The sequence below is a fragment of the Acinonyx jubatus genome, chromosome B2 (genome assembly GCF_027475565.1).
Source record: "Acinonyx jubatus isolate Ajub_Pintada_27869175 chromosome B2, VMU_Ajub_asm_v1.0, whole genome shotgun sequence".
Taxonomy (NCBI): domain Eukaryota; kingdom Metazoa; phylum Chordata; class Mammalia; order Carnivora; family Felidae; genus Acinonyx; species Acinonyx jubatus.
Genome location: NC_069385.1, coordinates 97,418,033 through 97,441,098, shown reverse-complemented (window position 1 = coordinate 97,441,098; position 23,066 = coordinate 97,418,033). Strand labels below are relative to the sequence as shown.

At 35.7% G+C, this 23,066-nt stretch overlaps 1 protein-coding gene across 1 annotated transcript in view; it reads right to left on the bottom strand.

The window, feature by feature from the left end:
• Positions 1 to 16,436: 16,436 nt before the first annotated feature.
• BMP5 (bone morphogenetic protein 5) overlaps positions 16,437 to 23,066 on the bottom strand; it is a 114,627-nt gene continuing 107,997 nt past the window's right edge. The window contains exons 6-7 of the mRNA XM_015070141.3: positions 21,860 to 21,970; positions 16,437 to 18,436 (exon numbers count right to left, since the gene is read on the bottom strand). Coding sequence (XP_014925627.1) covers positions 18,287 to 18,436; positions 21,860 to 21,970 — 261 coding nt within the window. The 3' untranslated portion in view covers positions 16,437 to 18,286. The remainder of the gene's footprint in view (positions 18,437 to 21,859; positions 21,971 to 23,066) is intronic.

Below are 23,066 nucleotides of genomic sequence, written 5' to 3'. Positions count from 1 at the left end.
CCTCTTTTATATTTAAGCAGTCTATACTATATTGGCACTTGGATGACTGCTAGAAATAACAGCAATAAGACTACACACACCTAAAAAGAATTCTTGCCTTCAGGAAGCTTACAGCCTCATACCATAAGACAAATACTCCTAAATATAAGCTACACATATAGTTAATAAATATAAGATATTTAATATATTAACTATGTTAATTAAATTATTTGACCTTTCTTAGGCTAAACCTGACAAAAATACAGTTTTGACAATTAGATCGTTAAGGTTCAAGAATACTGTGTGTGGTTAAATAATTACCTTGAACATATGGCACAGTCAAAATATCCAATCCAGATAGGCAATTCCTTTCCACCAACACACTCTTCCTGATTCCACAAAGAAGTTCCATCAGGTTTTGTGGAAAAAGTATATTATATGTCTTCTTCACATGTGAAAAAGTAATTGCCTATTTCATCAGATTAGTGTGGTACTTAAACCTGTAAAGATTTAACCAGCTGCTTATAATTTCACTTATCCTTTATTTTACTCACATTAACTTAATATGGAACTTGGGTAATTGCATGATGGGAATTCAAAACTCTTATTACTACAGAGATCAGGCTTGAAATTGATTTTTCATATTGACACTTTATACAATCTTAGATTTATAATTATTGATTCTAAAATCAAGATCTCACTGACAAAATAAAACTATTCCTTTGCTCTATAGCTATACTCACTTATATTCCAACTAAAAAACCACCTCCAGTTGTATCTATTTAGTGTCATTGAGTAATTTAAAGTTACATTTCTTTGCAATAATTTCCCTTGAATATATTCAAACTGAAACATTCAATCCAAAGCACTTATACTTAATTGTCTTGGAATTGAAATTTTATCCAAAGATTTTATGGTAAAATTGAGTTTTTATATGTCCCAACAAAATGTTTATAAATCAGCTCTAGAGCTTTAGTCTGTTAATTCAGTTAGATATGCTGAAATCCAGGTGAGGCAAATTGTGATTATATTAGAGTGATCCCTTTGGTGAGGCAGAGCTGCTCCAGTCAAAATTCTAAAATCTTAATGCATTACGTATTTGTAAAATATACTTATCTAATTGAACTACTGACAGAGATGATTGATAAACTAGATATATGGACTAATTGTCAATATCTTACTCTTCTTCTTGGATTGCTTTTAATACTCTTCTCTTTAGAATATACAGTATTTTATTTTCCTGCTTATATAAAGGGTGCTAAGGCGTTTATTTTTATTGAATTCCCTTTTCATTAGTTTCACCTGTCATACGGAACTTTTAACCAAGTTTCAATAGTTTATCATTGCTGCTGCTATTTGGGGGGTTGTTTATTGTTATTGCTGCTGCTAATGTTGTTTCTGTCATAGAAAATGTTATTAAAATGTCATTTCTTGGACTTCTGTGAGGGAGAATGTAGCCAAGGGTCCAAAGTCAATGTTACAGAAAATCCGTTCTTGAAAGTTGAGCTCTGGACAAAGGAAGTATAGTAAGTGGCACCAAATGACCCACTTATACAGAAGTATATTTCTCACTAAGTAGTTTATTTAATTCTTATTGTCCAAATAATCCCTTTCACATTGTAACTACAGTTTTGTACCTTACAAATTTAATCTTTATTAGGACTGAAACACTTTACTTGAGCTAGGGTGAGAAATTAATCTAGTGATGCCACCCTTATCACTTCCCAGACATAAATACAATAAGAGTAGAACCAAAAACAACAAAAACAAACAAACAAACAAACAAACAAAAACGGTACCCAGTAGAATATGGCATTTGGTTGCTTAAGTAGAGCAGGAAAGAGACAAATGGAGTTTCTGGCATTATGGACCCATACAGACATGTCTAAACTGGACTCAAGGTATATGATCTCTCCAGATACCTGGGAGAGAAATAATCAGAATTGCCATGATATTCTAAGAAGGAAATATTCAGGAAGATGAATGAGGACAGGTGAAGAGCAATGTAGTCTTTCTACTCTATCATATTTTTCAAGATGGGCCCTTGAAGAACATAAATAGCAAATCTTTTTCCAATGTAATTTATTCACCATAGTATGCTCCTTTTGAAAAGTTTCCAGTTATGATTTTTATCATATCTTCCACCAGAAAATAAATAATTAACTATTTTTGTCAAAAAATAACCTTATGTTAATTAGGACATATAAGGAACAATGGCCAACAGCTATACATATATTCGTAAAACAAAATATATCAACTACAGTAGGTGACAGTAAGTATCAGGATCCTTCTACCATGTAATCAAACTATAAACTATCCTTTATTTTTAAAGATGGTCACTACATAATTATTCTCTTGACACAAAATAAGGGGGAAATGTTTTTATTATTTTTGGGAAATAACTTGACCTTCAGCTTCCCAGAGTGACAATTTGGGAACTTTCAACAGAAATGCACCAGTTGTTCTTAATTGCCATGAGGACTAATGGGAAATAAAGTATGCAATATAGTATTATATATTTACTGTCTACAAAATTAAAGGAAAAGAAATTGTAAAATAATTCCAATTATAAGTGAGTGCATTTGTTTAAAGAATATAATACTACCTTTGTGATTTGATAACCACAATGAAAATTATTTGGTATGTACAGAAAAAGTTAAATTTGATTTCTTTCTGTTTTTTCATAAGGTAAGATGGGATGTTATCCAAAGAGTAGATCTTGATTTTAATTCCCATGGACAAATAATAAACAAATGAGAAATATTGTACATTAATATTTATTCTAGAAATAAGCTGTATAAAACAGATTTCTGCACTTGCCTAGAACTAACATTTTGAAAAACCAGAGCATAATAATACTGACACTCAGGGCTTTTGTTATATACACCAAGTGTCTTTCACCACTGAAAATGAGAAGAGAGCCCTTGGAACAAAGTTCCACTTTATGTTTATAGGTATGTATCAGTAAGCTAAGTCCACAATAATGCTATGTAACAACCAACCACAAAAATCTCAACAGAATACAGAAATAAGCTTTTTAAGTCTTCATGTTACCTCTGGAGCAGCTAATCTAATTGGGGCAAGGCTTGGGAGCCTGTTCATCCTGACTGGGTTCTTACATGTGTCCCTGGGCCCTTACCTCCCTCCAAGGCTTCCTCATCCTTCTCCTGAAACATCAGAGTAGCCTAAAAATATCCTTATGGTATTGGCAGAGATACAACAGTGAAAGCCCAATCATGCAAGTGCTTTCCAATGCTTTTTTCATTTCACACCCACCAATCTTTCATTAGACAAAGAAAGTTATGTGGTCAATTTCAAAGGCAAGGACTGGAAAAATACACTTCGCCTTTTTGGTGAAAATAATTTTAAGTCCAACAACAAAGAATGTCTACACAAGAAAGTTTGGATAACTGTGTCTATTAATACATTCTACCATAACCCTGTCTGTAGCACACAAGATCCTGTTCCAGTTTCTCCTGTGGCTTCCTTCTCTAACCCCACAGGCCCCAAGAGCTATCCCATTTGTTATTGGTAGTTTGCATTTGCTTTTAAACATGCATAATAAACCTCCCTTGATTTATAAAGATACCATTCAGAAAGCACCTCTTCCAAACTGCCTGTGGGGAAGTCATTTAGAGGAATGTGGTATCTGAGGTTCATTCTTTAGAGAAAGGTTGATGCCATAGGCCAGCACTTGGGCTCTTCTTTTAGTGAGGGGCTCCAGTAGACACTAATGCACAACAGCATTAATGTGATAAGCAAGCAGCAAAGATAACAAAAATGTGGGAAATGGACACTCTGCCCCTGGGTTTCCTTCCTGCCTCCCATTCATTCTCTAAATTGCACCTAGGGTAATCTTTCTATTTTATCTAAACTGTTCTTGTTATTGCATCACCGTATTTTTTCTTAAATTCTTTGTTATGAGCCATATACATCTGATATGACAGAAGATATATAATGAAGATGAACAAATCTCAACAGTTTTAGCAATTACTTTTACTTTGAACAATTTAGGTATTTACCCACAATTGTCTAAATAATAAGCACTTCCTCCTGAAAAATGTTTAGATTCCAATATCAGAGTTTTAGAGTCACTTTATAATTTTCACAGGGATCCTAATAATAATCATGAGTAAAATTACCGTATCAGGCTTTTCCGATTTCCTACCATTTCATGTATCATTTTGTGCAATATTTGACAAAGCACAAGTTCTGGGACTTTAATCTTAATTTCTCAAGGATCAGGTAAATTCATTAGAAAGAAATAATGAACCATATTCACGTACATTTCACTGGCCTGCTTAATATGATTGTGAGCTCTAGGGGAACAGGAAAAAAGTTCTAATGACATGTTCAGGATGCAGAAGAAAGACTTAACAGTATTATTCTATCCTGATAAATGCATAAAATCAGAAAACTTGATCAGATTCTTGATTCAGAAATTGTCTTAAAGGTATTGTGCTGTATAAAATAGGTTTTATTTTATTGTCCATGATTAAAATATCTCCCTATAAGGCCAGTTTGTATGCAGTGAACTCTGTGAGCTAACTAATCTGTTTGCCTAACTCCTTGCTTCTTCTAGTCATACCCTATAGCAATTTTTGATGCATTTGCTCAGGAATCTTTTTCCGTAAGAATTATAGTGACCACTTACTAATTTCTCTCTTTGTGCCAAGAACTATACTAGGTTATTTGAAAAAATATATATTACCAATATTCATAAGAACAACTAGATAGCTATTGTTATTCTTTCCAGTTGAAAACGAGTAAACAGACTCTAGGATATCAAGCATTTTGTATGCAGGTTAAAGATCTAGGATATTATTGTACAGGAGACAGGGAGTAAGTGAACAATTTTAAGCAAGGGAATGACATGATCAGAATTATGTTTTAGCTAAATTATTCTGGTGACGGAATTTACCTAACTCATAGCTGCTTTGCCACAGACAAGAGTGTAGATGATGGAGGTAATTCTTACCACTGCTAGGAGGTAATCATAGCAGGAGTCTTGAGAAATAAGGGCTAAAACTAAGACAGTGGCAATGCTAGTGAATTTCAGCCATTTCAGCCCCTTCTTTTTTTTGTTTTGTTTTGTTTTGTTTTGTTTTGTTTTGTTTTGTTTTTAAATCATGTGCAAACTCAGCCTAAGATCTTTCTCAACAAATAATCTTCCAGGCAGCCTTTACCAATATATGAGAAAGGACATGAATATAAAATCCTTTTTGCTATTCTTTCTTGCCAATATTTTGTATTAACTTTCTAGACCACCATACTTTCTTTCACATTGCTGCCTGATAGCTTATACGCATTACAGTAATGACTAATTTCTGTAACTGAGAGAACTAAAAATAAAAGCAAAGTCCCCCTCTCTCTCAAATCTGGTAGAAAAAATCCCACATTCCAACATTCCAGTTGAAGGGTAGGGAAGAAGACAGAACCCAGACCAATCAATTCCCTTGATCCCAATGAGGAAAATGTTGGACACATCAGTTCCATTCCCATTTTTTGGGGTGAGAACTTCGTTATGAGGACAGAACTAGTTTCAAGTTGGGCTAGGAAATGTGGTTTCCAGTTGGACAGTTAGTTCTGGGTCTATGAGGAAGAGGAAAAGGGATTCAGGGGAGACTGCAAAATTCTTCCTTTTTTTATGTCAGTCCCTCAATTATTTTTTTAATTATTTAATTACCCAACATATAAGTGTCACGTCCTATCTCCTATCATTCAAGTCCCTATGTTACCTGATGTCTTCCTACAGATGGGGTAATATTTCCAACTGCTGTCATTAAGACCTATTGTTTCAATACACCTTAAGCAATAAACAAATTCCCCTTCAGCCTTTCCCTCTTCTGCTTCAAGGTCGTTTATTCTGTTAGTCTGTAACACATTATCACACCCCCAAACCCTAAGCCTGCATACTGATCAAGTCTCATATCAAATGCTTCCTCTGCTACAGGGCCTGACTTGAGTGCTTCAACAACAATAACCCTTCCTCTATTAAGCATCCTGAACTCTTTACCTATATCTCTCTCTAGGTACTGGTCATTTTATTTCTTTATTTTTTTAATTTCAAGATTTTATGATATAATATTGCATATATGTGAAGTAATATGAAATATAAAAATGAATGGGATAGATGGTTGCAGTAATAACCCCAATTTGTTCATGCCTATTAATATTCATGCTCTTATGTATTTCCCTCCCACCTGGACTCTGAGCTTGGTCACCTGACTTTTTTCAGCTTATGAGACAATAAAAAAGGTGATAGAAGACCCTGAATGGACTTGCACATCAGATTGTACTTTCTAGCTTCTAGGGATCCTGTAACCACTAGCATGGAAATAAGCCCAAGTCAGCCTACTGGAGACATGTGGCCTAGTCACCCCACCACTCCTAGCTGAAACAGCTACACCAACTGTCAGAAATGAATAATGCTAAGATCATCCAGCCATGGCAGATGCAAAACCTGACCACAGCTTCAGCAGGGAGTCCAGACAAGATCAGTAGAACAAGGAGACCCTGGTCTCATCTAAACTGCAGATCCACAGCATTGTGAGCTAATAAATCATTGTTGCAACTCACTAAGATGTAAAGGTATTCTCTCATGCTGCATAAGCTGAGACATAATGTATGTATGCATTTAAAAAATACTACTAAACTCCACCATTTTATACTAACATTCATACTAAGAACTAGCATTACAAACAGCTCCATCCTCAATTAAAATCACTCTCCCATCCCTTTGGGCTAACCATTACCTTGAATTTTTATTTTTTTGTTATTCCCTTGCTATTCTTTAATGTACACGCACATATAATGCCTACAGATGTATTGTTTAGTTTTGCTTTATTTTGAGATTTATAAAAATTACATCATACCATACATATATAATCTTGTATGATGTACTTTATTTTTCCAACATTATGTTTATGAGATTCATCCACAGACTTGTGGTTTACTCATTTCACTGCTCTTATGATATATTTGCCCATTTTCTGTAGATGAACATCTGTGTCATGTCTGGATTTTTGGTTGTAACATACCTATATTTGTTTTTTATTATTTCCTCAGCTGAACACTTTTGTCATAAACCTTCTTGTGTGATATTCTAGCTAAGATCTTCAGAACTGTTTCCATGGTGAATATTTAGAAGAGAAAGTGGTAAAGGATGTAAATATTCTTTATAGGATTATGCTAAATTGTTTTCAAAATTATTATACCAATTTATACTCCCATTAGCAGCATAATGATCCATATTCTCTCCAACAGTCAGTATTAAAATATTTGTTAATAAAAGCTATTTGACAATCTGGTGTGAAATGCTATCTCACTGTGGTCTTTATTTGCCTGTTTCTAAATGTTATTGAGGTTGAACATTGTTCGTGTATTACTTGGCCATAATTATTTCCTTCTTTGGGAAATGCCTGCTCCAATTTTTACTCATTTTTCCACGGGATTGTTCCTATACTTTCCTCATTCATTGTCTTAATTTTTTCTGTCTTTTCATCTTCAAGTATGTCTCATGTGCCTAAGCTAGTGAGTAGGAACTCAGACTCTTCACCAAGAAAAGCTGCTTAGACGATAGAGAATTACATGTGTCAATTTACACAGCTTTTTCGTGACAAACATTTTTCTTATTTCGTTTTCTTTTTCACAGATAGTATTACAGTAAACTGGTTTAGTACACTTACTTCGAAACAGATTAAGCATATGTCTTCCTGATTTGATTGTTTGGCACTCTCCACATCCTTGTAAGGAGATGCTTGAAAAGAAAAGTAAGAAAACAGACTTCTTCAAAATGTACACCCCAGTTAAACATGCAGCAGACTTGGCCAAGCTCTTCTTAAACAACTCCCAAAACATCATTTAGCATATAGTACTCCCTAAGAGAGCTGTTAGAAACCTTGAATAATAAAACAAATAAAATACAGAGCATACTTAAAAGACTTCGGGCTCTAGAGACAAAATGTGAGGCACCGATACTTAAAGCTAGTAAAATTAAAATCAGAGCAAGCAGCACAGATTAAAGAAAGGTATTGGCAAATATTAACCATATATTCTATTTTTGTAATTAGTATGAACAGATGGTACATGATTATGTCCAATGGTAAGTAAAACATCTTAACGCAATGGTAAGTAAAACACCTTAACCCCGTAATAATATTGTGCACCTATAAAGTAGTTACACTAACCCCATACATCTAGAAAAATTTGGACCAATATTCACATTGTTTCCTCCTGATATAAATTCTTTTGTGTCAGTATACATGGTTCTCTAGAAAACAAGCTTTCTTACTGGCTAAGTCCTAATGCAAAGAAAAGTCTCAGTTTTACACACAGAAAACAGCTATAATTTTAGCCCAAAATAAAGCCATGTAAGTGAAAGAAATTTTAATAATATGCTAAGGAACTTGCAGTGAAAAGTTTCAAGGTGGAATTGTACCTGGTCAATGCTGAGAGATGGGGATGATCAAAAATCAGCAGCACTTCGATGAAGGGATTTTCAGTTTTTTCTTGAAGAGCTATTTTAATGTTCAGTAATATTTTACTTATATTGTTAATGTTTATTTATTTATTTTGAGAGAGAGAGAGCAGGGAGAGGGGCAGACAGACAATCCCAAGCAGACTCCTGCAGGGCTGTATCTCATGGTTCAGTTCATGAGATGATGACCTCAGCTGAAATCAAGAGTCAGTCATTTAACTGATTGAGCCACCCAGGCACCTTGTTCGCAATATTTTAAAATTAAGAGAGATTTTCATTACGTCTCCTCTGAACCTTTTATGTTACCTTTAAAGTTCTTTTCCCACCTTATTACGTGGACACAATTGATGGAAAATGATGTATTATTTTTTAATTTGTTTTCATTAAGAACTTGTACACATACAACATTTATGTCAATGACATTTTATACAAAAGTTCCCAGATATTTAGTTTCATCTTTTTTTTTCTCACTGCTACCTTCACTTTCCCAAAACTCCTTCAACTATTTTAAATGTACAGCAAGCATTGTCATGACAAAATTATATATGTTTATTTAGTAAACTAATACCTAAATTTTATTTTCTGCAATACCTATAGGGAGATCCCGTTGTGCTCTCTCAGTAAACAGAGATAAACTTCATAAAGCCCTGTGGCAGACAGGAGCAAAACTAAGTTGGTTTTCTTCATGTCAATACCTGTGTCCCACCGGTAGTCCTTGGGCACAATTAAGCAGTGGATAATGAAAGGTGGAGTAGGGCGCTCACTTATTGTTAGTATGGTAGCAGTGATCTCACTGATGGCTCGGCTTTAAGTATCACCTATATACTAATAACTTACAGATTTATATCTCTTCCCAGGACCTCTCCTGTAATCTCAGGACGCATATTTCTAACCACTTTTTGGACATTTCACTCAGAAGTTAACACACCCCGAATTACACTCTCAACTCCTTGGGGCAATCCCTGCCCATCCTATGCTGGAACTCCGTAAATGATTCTTCCTTCCGTTTTTCAAGCCATTTTCATGGGAGTCACCTTTAACTCACTCTTCTCTCACACCCCATTAGCAAATCCTATCTACTCTACCTTTGAAATATATCCAGCTTCTAACTACTTCTCAGCAGTTCTACAGTTGCCACACTGGTCTGTGTCACCACTCTCTAAAACTGGATTGTTTCAATATCCCCTAAACTATCTTCCTGCATCTGGTTTTGCTATCCTACCCAGTGTTCTCCTCACAACTTCCAATGTTCCTTTTAAAACACAAGTCGTGACCACTTCCTCTCAAAAAACTCTGAATGTCTTTTCATTTCTGAGTAAAAACTCAAAGTCCTTGTGATGGCCTTTCAGGCTCTACACCATTTGACTCCCCATCTCCCTGAACGCATGTCTTTCCTGTGGCCTGAACGTTCTGTTCTACCATGCTCCTTTTAGCCTCCTTGCTGTCTCAGAAGTGCCGAGCACAAAGTTTCTGATACCTCAGCCTGAATTTTTTTTCCCACAGATGGCTACATAAATAACTCTTTTTGTCTCTATGTTCAATTCTGTATCACCACTACATGAATGAGGTGGCACTTTCGACCTTTCTGAAGGCCTGTTTTTCCCTCCTATAATTTAGAAGTACTAAATCATCCTGTGGGCTCCATATTGTGCTCCCTGTTTAATCCTAATTAGAATGTCCTGGAGGTTCCAGTTTAAAATGGCAGCATAGGAAGACCCTAAACAGTAACTTCTCCCAGGGCACACAGAATCTACAGCTAAATAAATGGAACAATTTCCTTTTCAAAACAAAACTAAAAACTGGGGGCTCTTGGGTGGCTCCCTAAGCATCTGACTTCAGCTCAGGTCATGATCTCCTGGTTTGTGGATTGGAGCTCCATGTCAGGCTCTGTGCTGACAGCTCAGAGCCTGGAACCTGCTTTGGATTCTGTGTCTCCCTCTCTCTCTGCCCCTCCCCCACTCGCTCTCACACGTGCGCTCTCTCTTTCTCTCTCTCTCTCTCTCTCTCAAAACTAAACATTAAAAAAAAAACACTAAAAACTGCTGGGCTAGTTTCTCTCATTAAGCACCCCACCTTTTAAGACCAGCACCTGAGAAATGAGTCTACAAAACATCTGACTTTGAAGACCAGCTGTGCTTGCACCCATGAGAGGTGCAGGAGTGAGGTAAACTGAGAAACACCATTGAAAGTACTCACTTGCAGACCCACCTCTCCCAAGGTCTGGTGAAGAAGCAGCTCCTTGAAAAGCACCCAGATTTTATGTGAAAGAGACTCATTTGCTAATTTCAAAGCATTGGTCTGAGGGGCTGGAGCCTGCAGGGATACTCTCCAGATCAGAGGCTCGTGGATGCCATCTTGTTAAAGCCTCTCCCTCTGCCTTGTTAAAGTGCCAGTAGGCACTCTCTCTCTCTCTCTCTCTCTCTCTCTCTTTCTCTCTTTCTCTCTTTCTCTCTTTTTTCCCTTTCTTTCTCTCTTTCTTTCTTTTCCTTCGTCTTTCTTTCTTTCTTTCTTTTGTCTTTCTTTCATTTTTCTTAAGTGTGATATGATCTTTGCACCCCTCCCTGCCTTGCTTTACTTTGCACTCTCCAGAGTGCCAGTATCTCCTGGAGTGTGGCTTCTACATTTGCCTGGTGCCCTGATTTTTATGTCTGATGACCCAGTGTTTGAAGCTGCCACCCAGGGAACACTGCTTCATTTTCTGACTCTGGAGGTCAGGGAGACTTGTGTTTTTAGATCCCATAGGACTGTAACAAACAGAGATTGTGCTTGGCAAGCTACCATCCCCAGGGTGCTGTGCAGATAAGAGACTGAAACACACCTTCAGCCATTCTGTGAAAGAGGACTCCTTGCTAATCCTGGAGCTTTGGCCTTAGAAGTAGGCTTCAGATTTTGCACACATCTAGAGGCTACAGAGATGCTCTCTGGGAACATAGAGGGGGACGCCATCTTTGCACTCTCACTCTATCTTGCTCCAGGTCATGGGTATCCTCTAAAAAGGAGTTTTTACACTCATGTGGAGCCCTGGTTTTTGCTACTGCCTCTTGGAAAACACCTTCAGATTGCCTGATGATGGTGACCAACAGGATTTATGCTCTTGGTTCCAAAGGACTGTATATATTTGCATACTTTAGGAGCTGCTGCCTGAGGGTGTGGCTTCCATTCACCTTGAATCTAGGGGCTGACTGAGATCTTCCCCTGGTCAGTCAGTCTTGACACACCCTTAACTAGTGGGAGCTGTTAAAAATAGCTAGGTTGCTTGGATAATCACAAAGATTTGAGAGACAACCAAGAGCTGGGCAAAGTTGAATGATAAGGTTCATCAACAACACAGGGACACTCCTTCAATACTGGGAGAGGTGGCTGTTTCATCTAATGCATAAAAACCAACACCAGGCCAAGCAAAATGAAGAAGCAGAAGAATATGTTCCAAGAGAGCAAAATAAAACTTCAGGGGAAAAAACAAAAAAACACCTTAATGAAATGCAGATTAGAATGCCCCGAAAGTGAAAGATACCTTGGGGGCATTTTGTTTTAAAACAAGGAATTTAGTTCCATCCCTGTCTCAGCTTTGACAGTGTTTCTTTTATGTATTCTGTTTATTTTCTATTAAAATAATAAATTAAGCCACCTTCTATTCATTTCCAAATTATTTATAGAATGCCAACTATGACAATATCTTTATGACAATGCTTAGGGAATTAGTAAATGAGTAAACATGGTAGGACTTCTTCATCTTACAATGTAGAAGGACTATAAGATTTTTCTAAATAACTGTAGTAGCTGGCATAATGTGATGCATGTCCTGAAGCGAGAGTGCTGCAGTGGTTTATTAGAGGGATAAAACACATCTGGTTTGGTGTATTTGGTCTTTCTGAAGGAAATAGCAAATGAGAAGTCACTCCAGGAATCAATAGAGTATCAGCAGGCAGAATTTAGGGAGGGCATTCCTGGTGAATGGAAAAAAGTTATGAAGGCCCAGAAGCTGTACTAGTGTATTGGGAATACAGAAATTACTTTACTTCCATTTAATAACAGCCCTATGAGGTTAGTGTGAAAGAAGATTCATTGGACCCATTATGTTCAAAAGCCAAGTTTTCAAATATTCTTCCTTCTTGTCATGACATCTTTGGAAAAGTGCTTGTTCTCTCATATAGGCTTTATTTCATTTTCTATGTGGAATCACCTTAGAAAGTCTTTCTGACGTCAACGTACATTGTTGAATACAATGTGAACTTTGTTTAAAAGACAAGGAATTTTCAAATCACCAGAGTCTTAATAACCTTGAGAAAGGAATGATATTATATGCCAAGATAAAATTCTCTTGGTTTATTAATTTTAAAGAGGTCATTAAAAAACAAAAAACTATTCCAGAAACAATTTTATGAGAAGATATGGCAAAGGTGAATAGGCAACAACAGTGTGTCTTCATACTCAAAACAGTAATGGATGGTTTGTATTTAAGTGTAAATATACTTTATTAATATAATTAACTCAGTTTTCTGTGGTGGCCATTGTCCAGGTGTATATTTTACCTTCATTTTACTTTCAACCTTCCTGTGTTTTAAAGTTTTAGGTGTGCCTCTTTTGAACAGAATGTTACTGGGGAACCTGGGTGGCTCAGTCAGTTAAGCCTCCAGCTTCGGCTCAGGTCATAATCTCACGGTTCCGTGAGTTTGAGGCTTGCGTTGGGCTCTGTGCTGACAGCTCAGACCCTGGAGCTTGCTTACAGCTCAGAGCCTGCAGCCTGCTTCAGATTCTGCGTCTCTCCCTCTCTCTGTCCTTCGCCTTCTCATGCTATGTCTCTCTCTCTCTCTCTCTCACTCGCTCTTAAAAATAATTAACATTAAAAAAGTTTATGAACAGAATGTCACTAGCTGTTGAGATTATCTTAAATCCAATCTGGCAGTAGTGACCTTTTCAGTCTGCTTACTGTCTATGGATTTATTGCCATCATTTCATTATATACAATATTTCCCCTTTGCTATGTTTTTAAAATTCCTCTTCTTTTTTATCGTGTTGAATTGATTGTATCTTACAGATTACAATTATCCCTTCTACTGGTTTAGAACAAGGGTCAGCAAAGTATAGTCTATGGGCCTAATCTTATCCCCACTTTTTTCATAAGTAAAGTCTTAGTGGAATACAGCTACACGTATTAGTGTATCTATTTTTTTTTTTTTTAATTTGGGGAGGGATGGAGAGAGGAGGACAGAGGATCTGAAGCAGGTTCTGTGCCAACAGCAGTGAGGCCCACACATGACTCAAACTCACAAATTGTGAGACCATGACCTGAGCCAAAGTCGGCCGCTCAATCCACTGAGCCACCCAGGTGACCCTAGTGTATATATTTCCTATGACTGCTTTCACACTACCGCAGTAGAACTGAGTAGTTCCAACAGAAACTTAAAACCTAAATTATTTATTATCACATCTTTTACAGAAAAATTGTATCAATCCTGATTTAAAATACACACTATTTCGTGTTCTGAGGTTAATGAGTTTAATCATCATTAAATAAAATGCAAAACCATTTCCAACCATCCATCTTCCATTATATATTCCATAGTTGCACTGTATTTTACTCTACTTAACCCGAGTTAATGTTATTTAATTCTCTTCATTTTTAAAACCATGATTATTAGACATTATTATTTATTTTAGCCTACCCCCATCTTCTTGCTCATCATTATTGTATATATTTTGGGGTTAACTGTTTTTCTCCCTAAGGTAAAATCTTTAGCAGTGGTTTTGCTATTGATGATAAATTGTCTCTCCGTTTTACTTGCCTAAGAATTATTTTGCCCTAATGTTTGATATAGTTTTGCTGGGTATAGAATTCCAAACGATGGTTATTTTTCCTTAGCAATCTGAGGATAGTAATTACCTGTTGACCGACTTCCAAGTTGAGAAGGCGGCTCTGATAAAGAGGTCGGCTGTTGACCCAAAAATTGTCTCCAATTTTCTGGAATACTGATTAAATAGATGTTAGAACTCCCTTTGATCTTCATATACTTTAAGTTCTTTTAAATTTCTTCTTGCATGTATTTTTCCTTCCCTGAAGTTCATTTAAAAATTTTGTACTCCCGTTTTTATTCTCTCTTCTTTAAGACATACAAAATTATTGGGGCTCCTGGGTTGGTTAAGCCTCCAACTCTTGGTTTCAGCTCAGGTCATGACCTCAGGGTTTGTGAGTTCAAGCCCCACTTCGGACTCTGCTGACAGCTGCAGAGACTGCTTGGGATTCTCTGTCTCCCTCTCTCTTTGCCCCTCCCTCCACTCATTATTTCTCTCTCTCTCTCAAAATAAATAAACATTTAAAATAAATGAATAAAATATATAAAAATATGCCTATTCATATGTGTGCATGTATGTGTGGGTATATGTGAATTATTGAAGAAAGTATAAAGATGCATAATCTAAGATACCTCATTGGCCTTGTGGCTCAAGGTAGAGAATTATTTTCCTAGTTTGGACTTTTTCTAGAAGCATCCGTGGGAAAATAAACACAGTCCAGCTTTTTAAGTATGTCCTATTATATTTCACCGTCTAGTAGTAGCCACAATGAACTGGGGAACAAATACTGCTCACCTCAATAAGCTATCAACTTAGGTTCTGGTTCCAAACTGGCTGGGTCTGGGGGCTGTTTACGCAGTCTTTTGTCTCTCATCCTTCTACATATAAGTTCTAGTTTGAAGCTGTAGCGCTTCTACCCATTCTCTCCATTGTGTACCTATATTGACATCTCAGGAATGATTGGAGGTTAGCTGCCTCTGCAAAGTTGAAACTGAGATGCAAACGTTTTAAGGTGCATGCTTTAAAACTTCTGAAATGTCTTTGTTATTTTTAAAGGCTACATCTGATCCAGGTTCTTCTTTGAAACCCCCATGTTTCAAACACGCTTTCACAAATGTTACGACAGACGTTGAGGCAGTTTTGCAGACCCTTTGCTCTTTTTAAATTGCTAACTTGGATAAAGTGTCACTTTTCTGCCTAAATAGGAATAAATACTGGCATTGATTGTTACTTTACCTACTTTCTTCTCAAGTATGATCTTAACCAGTACACATAAAGTGTAGATGCATGGATGTATACTTATCAACATATATGTTTTATCAGCAAAGGCATTTTCACTTCTAACTTTAAACAAAGTTCCAGGCAAATAAATTAAAATAATAAAATAAAATAAAATATGCAAAAGAGAAACCATAGAAAAGCAGGTAATCTGAAATGGAAATTGGATGATAGATGGAGCACTTGACTGAGTAGTTATGAGATGGTGACTTGTGTTTGGGAATGATGATTTCTTCTGCCTTGCATGGAACTGCATCATAAACATTATTCATGGTAAATTTCTTGGGAGATGATATTTGCCAAACTGTAGAGTAGCCAGTAGACTCTGGCTCAGATTCGATGATGGTGATATAGGGATTATAAAATGACAGTTCTTGAGAAAAAAAATAATTTTGGATATTCTTCACTGCATTTTTCTTATTTCTTTAGTTCGATGTAGACGATTTATTTTTGTCTTAATTTTAAAGAACTGGAATGTTTGTGATTTATGCCCTTCTCCTTTCAAAAAGAATTAGGGCCACTTTACAAAGCAAAATGCATATAAAGCAGGAAATTTAAAAAACAAACACAAAAAGCCAATACCTAAAGAACTAAAAAGACTTGAGTTATTTGGATTCTATTAAAATAGGCCAAATTATTCTGGTTTCTGACAGCAGCTTAAGTATTACCAAAGTAATACTACAAATTTACTATAATAGTTCTTTGAGAATAATGTAACTGAACATATGTGCATCTATGTACATATATTCATATATCTAATTTGAAAAAGTGGGAAAATACTGATGCTAATGATCTACTTTCTTAAATGAAAAAGAACCAGTGGGGTATTTTTCCATCCCTATCATTTTTGCTATTTTCAAAATCTCTTTGTTATTGGAGCCGATTAAGAAGATATTTAATTCATGGATTGTTGCTTTATCCATTTAACAGTGAATTATTTATTAAAAACACAAAAGTTAGTTTTGGCAATTAAAAACAGCATAAAGAGTCAAGTAACGCACGAACATTTTACATCTGATAGTCTTCTAGTCTCAATTCATAACACACTTACATTTTTGTATCCCTCTTAAATACAGCACAGCAGAAACTAGCGTCACACATTTAATAGATTTTAAAATATAGAAATATATTTAAACAGCACATTTAGAGAATAATATAATAGACTTCCGTTTCTTATTCTTACAATGGCACACTATTTATTTTAAAATATATTACTTAATGTAGCCCCCAATATAGTTATTATCAAATTTTCTTTAAGATAAACTGTATTTTAAAACAACATTGCAATATACCTGAATTACAAATGAACTGATAACATTTTGGAAGCTATTTCTGATATAAGTTTGATCTGAAAGGTCCAAAACATGATTAGAAAGTGGTGCTTTATGAATATTTTAGATGAACTGTAAATAAGCCTAACCATGGAGCCACCAGAAAGCGCAAGTAATCCATCTAAATGTCATCCTTCCCAAAGTAACTGTGTGTTAAAGAGAAGCCTTAGAAGGCAAAGAAAGAAAATAAATTAATTTCAGAGGGAAGAATACACATGCACATACACACAACAGAACCTTCCCGTTTGGAATTATTTGCTCTTGGAGGAAGGTTTACAAAATCCCCTTACAAAATAAGGTTTTCATTGAGCTCATTCTCAAAGATATGAAAAATGGATTTCAGCTGTTCTTTCGAAATGGCAATTCTGTCAAAGCCATTCTGGGGTTTTTGGTAATTTCCTTCAGTTTAGTTTCAGTGCTTTCACCTAAATAAAATCCCTTGCATCACATCAATCAGCAAACTCAGTTTGAAAGGAGAGCTAAAGAAAATGGCTCTGTCGGCATCTTTGTTCCGGTATGTTTTATGTATGCAGTGACTCTTGTCTGTGGGGAGGGAAGCGGAGCGCATGTAAACGTTTCCTTATTTTGGACTGTTTTTAAATCTGGGGGAAAAAATCTGCAGAAGTCGTGTTCTAGATAATAGGCAGACGTGATTTATTTGAGGTAAGAAGGTTGTACTACGATTTTTTAGCGTTAACTTGGAAAGTTAACGGACATAGGCTCAAGCCTGTCTCCACAGAGTTCCTGAAACTTTGAGTGCTTTGCAAAATCTCCAGTCCACAAGCCAGGAAGGAACACACTCCTCCAGTTACACCAATTCGGTTAAAGAAAACAGTTACAACAATTGTGTGTCATCTTTCGTCTTCTGTGTTCTGCCTACTGCTTATTTATTCAAATCCAGTTCAAGATTTCACTTTATCTAATGAAGCAGAAACTCTAAAAGAAAACTTGTGTTTATCCAAGCACTTTCGTTTGGGTTGTTCATCTTTTTTTTTGGTTTTAGTTTTATTTCTAAATAAATATCCTATCACAGTTTTCACTGGCACAACATAACTAAATGCGTTCAATTTCCCTCACTGATGACAAAGGAGTCCTGTCTGATTTCAGATAATCATATAAAGATTGTATTAGAAAAAGAATGTTGAAATGGAATTGAATTGGACTTAGCATATCCCATTGAATGTCAAACCAGGCTATCTACATTTAATAGACCTATAAAATAGATTTTATTGATAAGGCATCCACAAAGGAGATATATACCATTAAATAAATAAAAGTGACTATATACATGATATCGTACATAGGAACAGAAATGAAATGAGTCAGACTAATTTTATGAAATTCCCTTTTTGTCTGAAAGCATACTTTTTATTTTAGTCATAAACCTTAACACAGATCTTTTTCTTATTACCATTCTTATTTAATATTAATGACAGCCGCATGAGCGCACTACCATATTTCTGTATTTTTTCAAAATGACATTGGAGCTGTCATCAAAGTACAGCACAGAGATGGCATTTAATTTGGTTGGAGCACAACAAGGCTTTGGCACGTGGTCAGGAAACATCAGATGAACCTGGGAAAGAAAAACATGTTTTGTTTTGTTTTTTTTTTAAGAAATAAGACATTTTGTCCAGAGCTTTCAAATAATATTCCTGTTTTGTCACTCACAGTCAGGTACACCCTTAACCTATCACTCTTCTCCTATTTATGCTCAATGGCTGGGGTGGGGGTTGGAAACTGGTAGTGAAGGATGTATTTTTAAGCATTAACACCTAGAACCAACTCACCAGTTCTAATTATGTGTTGGGGCCTTGAAAAATATTCTACCAAGTAAGGAAAACTCCTTCTATGGAATATTCAGTGGAAATTTTCCTGGGGGAAAGAACATGGCAACCTGCACTGAGTTGCTTCTGGTTAAAAAGACAACTTCTATAGACTTCATGAAGTCAGAACTTATACAGAAGTTATAAATGCAAATCAGTGAAGTGACACCACGAGATTTGAATCTCAGAAAGATTTTAATCTAAGAATTATTTTTTAAAGGACAATTAAGCAATAAATCACTAAAGTTATGCCAACTCTTAATTTTCCACAGTTAAAGGAAGCATAAAAATCACAGCAAAATATATTCCAGGTACAATCCAAAACTTGTTTTAAAGCAATGATTTCAAGTCTTCTCTATAGAATTTTTTGTTACCGGATTGGCTTTGACTTTCTTTCTCTCCTAGCCAAGCGCCAAAAAAGCAGGCCAAGCAAAATCAGAAGCAAAGAGCCTAGATATTTTACAAATTGAATATCCCTCTCCCCCAGAAGCCTAAAAGGTAGCTGTATACTGAAAGTGAAATACTTAAGTAAAGGGTTTACTCTCATTTCCATCAGACTGGCCGTCTGCCTATGATTTGCAATAATTGAGCAAGGAGCCAGAACATGGTTTCCCCTTTCCCACCCACCTACCCTGGCCCTTTCCCCAAAGGGGTTTATGGGAAGTCCCACTGATGAGTCCTGAGGGATCCACAAAAAGCAAATACAGACTCTTAGAGTTTTGGCTGCACAGTGTCCTGGCTGAAATGATATAGGAGCCCTGCATGTGGATAGAAACAGCAGGAAAAATGAGGTGATCTGACATGAACTTGAAATTTCCTAAGACCTCACAAAACTAAAAGTTGGATAGTTTCTACAAATTTCAGATGCAGCTTTTGTCCCTCATCAGCTTTATCTTCCATAACCCACACATACATGATTGATAACCCCTTGTTTCAATGGCCTTGGCAGCTTCACGAAGCAATCATTCTGAAAAAATGGATTGTTCTTGAATAGTTTCTCAAACATATTAGTCACAAATATGCTTGCCTTTAACAACAAACATGCCTGTCTTCTTGTTTCATGTCCTACACAGAACAAACGTAGAGTGCACAATGCCAGGAAAAAAAAAATCAAACTTCCCATGTATGCTTCAAGTTTTGCAATGACTTATGTCCCATATCCCAGGACAGTGATACACAGCAGGGTCTTGTTCCAAGTCCATGTCAGATTTTTTTTAAATGTTTATTTTTTGACACTGCCTTCCAGACTACAGCCCTAAAAGCTGACAGTATGTGCTTGTATATTTATAAGAAAAAAAAAATGAAAAGAAAAAATGAGAGAAAGGGAGAGTTTGTTGACAGAGTTTTTCAATAATTAAGCAATTCTTAGCCTGAGGGAAACTTTGATATATTAGATGCATATCTCATGAAGCAGAAGTCTGCTGAGTCATTGAGATGACAGCATAAAGAAGCAAAGAATTTTCTGAAAAAGTGTCATTTCTCTATAAGCTAATAGTGACTGTTGCTCTGACCCTACAAAAAGCCAGTGATCATGGCTATTCTTCCAAGGCTTAAAACAGTAGCATTTCTCTCTAAGTAATTGGCTTTTGGGTTATGGTGAAGTCTCATAGGCAAGGATAGATGGCTAGAGTTCACATAGTCTTTTTACTGGAGGAGGTTTGAATACAACTTGAAGACCTGCCCATTCCCCAGAAATGATCTCCTGTATCAAGAAGTGCTTCTATTTATAAAAAGCAAAGATGAAAGCATAACAAATCTTAAAATTCTCACAGGAATTTACTCTATACTTTGCATATGGCACAGAAGTAGACAATCTCATTAGTCAAGCATAAAAAGAATATTTTAAATGAAAGCCTTTCAAAATATACATTTGTTTTATCTCTGGCGTTTTGTTTTGTTTTGTTTGTTTGTTTGTTTTTACTCTAAATTATTTCCAAAGTTTTTGACAATATCCATGCTGTAGTTGCCACAGATGTGTGTCTTTGGTGTCTAACTATTCTCTAGTACCTATGATGTCAGGGAAGAGAATAGAAAATACCAAGTCATTCAAGGATTAATCTGTCAATTTAGATATACCCTTTCTTATTCAGAAGAAAACTGGGATTTTCTTTCCCTTAGCTTTAAATTTTAAATTAATTCTGAAACAATCTTCTGAAGAGTCAACTCACAAATTCTAATAGTTATGTTTCTTATTGGCCACAAACAAGACTCACCCACAAAGATTTTTTTTTTTTCCTTATAGCTACTGCTCACCTACTGCCATCCACCAAATAACCACTCTGTCACTAAATCTTAAATCTCAAATACTTTGTTCTCTTCCTTCTATACTGATGACATACAGTTAAAATGTTCGTATTAACCTAAACATTAATTTGTAATTATATCAGTCTATTGCACCTTCTAGAAGCCTTTCACTTAGTCTTCCAGACTGTCCCACTGCCAAATCCATAAGTCATATACCATAAGGCAGGTATGTCAGAGTCTCAAGAGGTTTCTCGAGCTCATTAGATATAGTAGAATCATTTAGACAGCATGAAACCAACACTTAACTATTGTTTTCACAAAAATAAGCCCAGGTTATTGGAGATTAAATCACTGCTAAATTCCTGAGTGAGGAAGGGAAGAAAAGAAGATTAAATCCACCTTAAAGATTATTTAAAACAAACAAACAAACAAAAGAAACCTAGTATCAAGAAATAGAAACGAGTCTTCTACTTACATTCTATTCGAAGAAATTTCATAATATGAAAATATGTTGTGGAACATTCTTAAATAATTAGAGTAAAAGCGCTCAGATGAAATTCAGTAAGGCTATTATTCAATGTTTTTGCAATGATTACTAATGAATTGCTAGGTTAGAAATGGCCCTTGGGAACCTGTGTGGTTAGTCATATTGCATAGTGAAGAAATCAGTGCAGAGTGACTACTTCATGTGGTTACTCCAATTTTCCTAGCTGAATCCTTCCCCATTCTGGAATCAGGATTATTCTTTAAACAAGCCCAAATGTCCTGACTATATCCACAATTGTTAGTTTGGCTCTAAAAAATACCAAAGGAGTTTTAAAAGAAAAAATCATACATTTATAGCTATAAATGGATGCTTCCCTTTAAAATAACTTTTATATGATGCTTGCATCATAAACCACTTTCAATTCTACAAAAACAAAGCATACCAGAGTCTGAACGATGGCATGGTTGGTGGCATTCATGTGGGCATTGAGTGGAAAAGAACATTCTCCATCACAATAAAATGCAGCATATCCTTCTGGTGCTATAATCCAGTCCTAAAATACACACACACACACACACACACACACACACATAAACAGAAGACAAAACAAAACAAAACAAAGGAGGAGGAGGAGGAGGAGAAAAGAAATCACCAAAATAAAAATAAAGTAATTCTTGAAGAATACCCATATTTAGTTTAGATAGGTTTCTCTTCTTCATCCAACAATTATTCTAACATGACAGCCTCCCTCAAGCCATTAATTTATTTTTAGGTTCAAGTTTACAACACAAGTATAAATATTTTCACAAGAAATTGCCCTCTGTAATTTTTCCCAAGAGGTTGCTATGTAGGATATTCAGAGTATGTATTAATTCATGTATTCATGAATAAAACCATAATCATTAAATAGCATTGTAAATATTGTTTAAACAGGAAATTATGAACTTTGGAAAGTTCAAGTGAACCAGAAAGGAAAAGAAGAATAAACTTAATTGAGATAATTCCCATTACTTCTTAATAACTCATTCCTGGTTTTAGAAGTCTGACAACCTCCTAAAGCTTTAATATTTGTTCCTTTTTCTGTTTTTCTTTCCATTCATGTGCTAACTTTATAGTCTCCTTAGAAGAAATAATTTGGAGCAAACTCTTGAGAAAGGCACATGAAATTTTTTAGGAAGCCAAAAAATTGGCATGTGGAATGGTTGTCCTGATTTTTTTTTCCCCAAGAAGTAAAACTTGGTCCAAATATAAACTTACTGAATGAATCATGTTGAAGGTTTATCATAAAATTTTTAAATGCTTACATTTTATTATTACTTTTCAATGAGATAACTCAAATTCTGCAAATCCATTATAATCGGATAATATAATCTAAAAACTTCAATTTAAACTATCAATACATAAAGCCATTAAAAACTATTTTGGTTGGGGCACCTGGGTGTCTCAGTCGGTTAAGCATCCAACTTTGGCTTAGGTCAAAGCCACGGTTTGTGGGTTTGAGCCCCGTTGGGCTCTGTGCTGACAGCTCAGAGCCTGAAGCCTGCTTTGGGTTCTGTGTCTCCCTCTCTCTCTCTCTGCCCCTTCCCCACTAGTACTCTGTCTTTCTCTCAAAAATAAATTTAAAAAAAAATTAGAAAAATTAAAAAAAA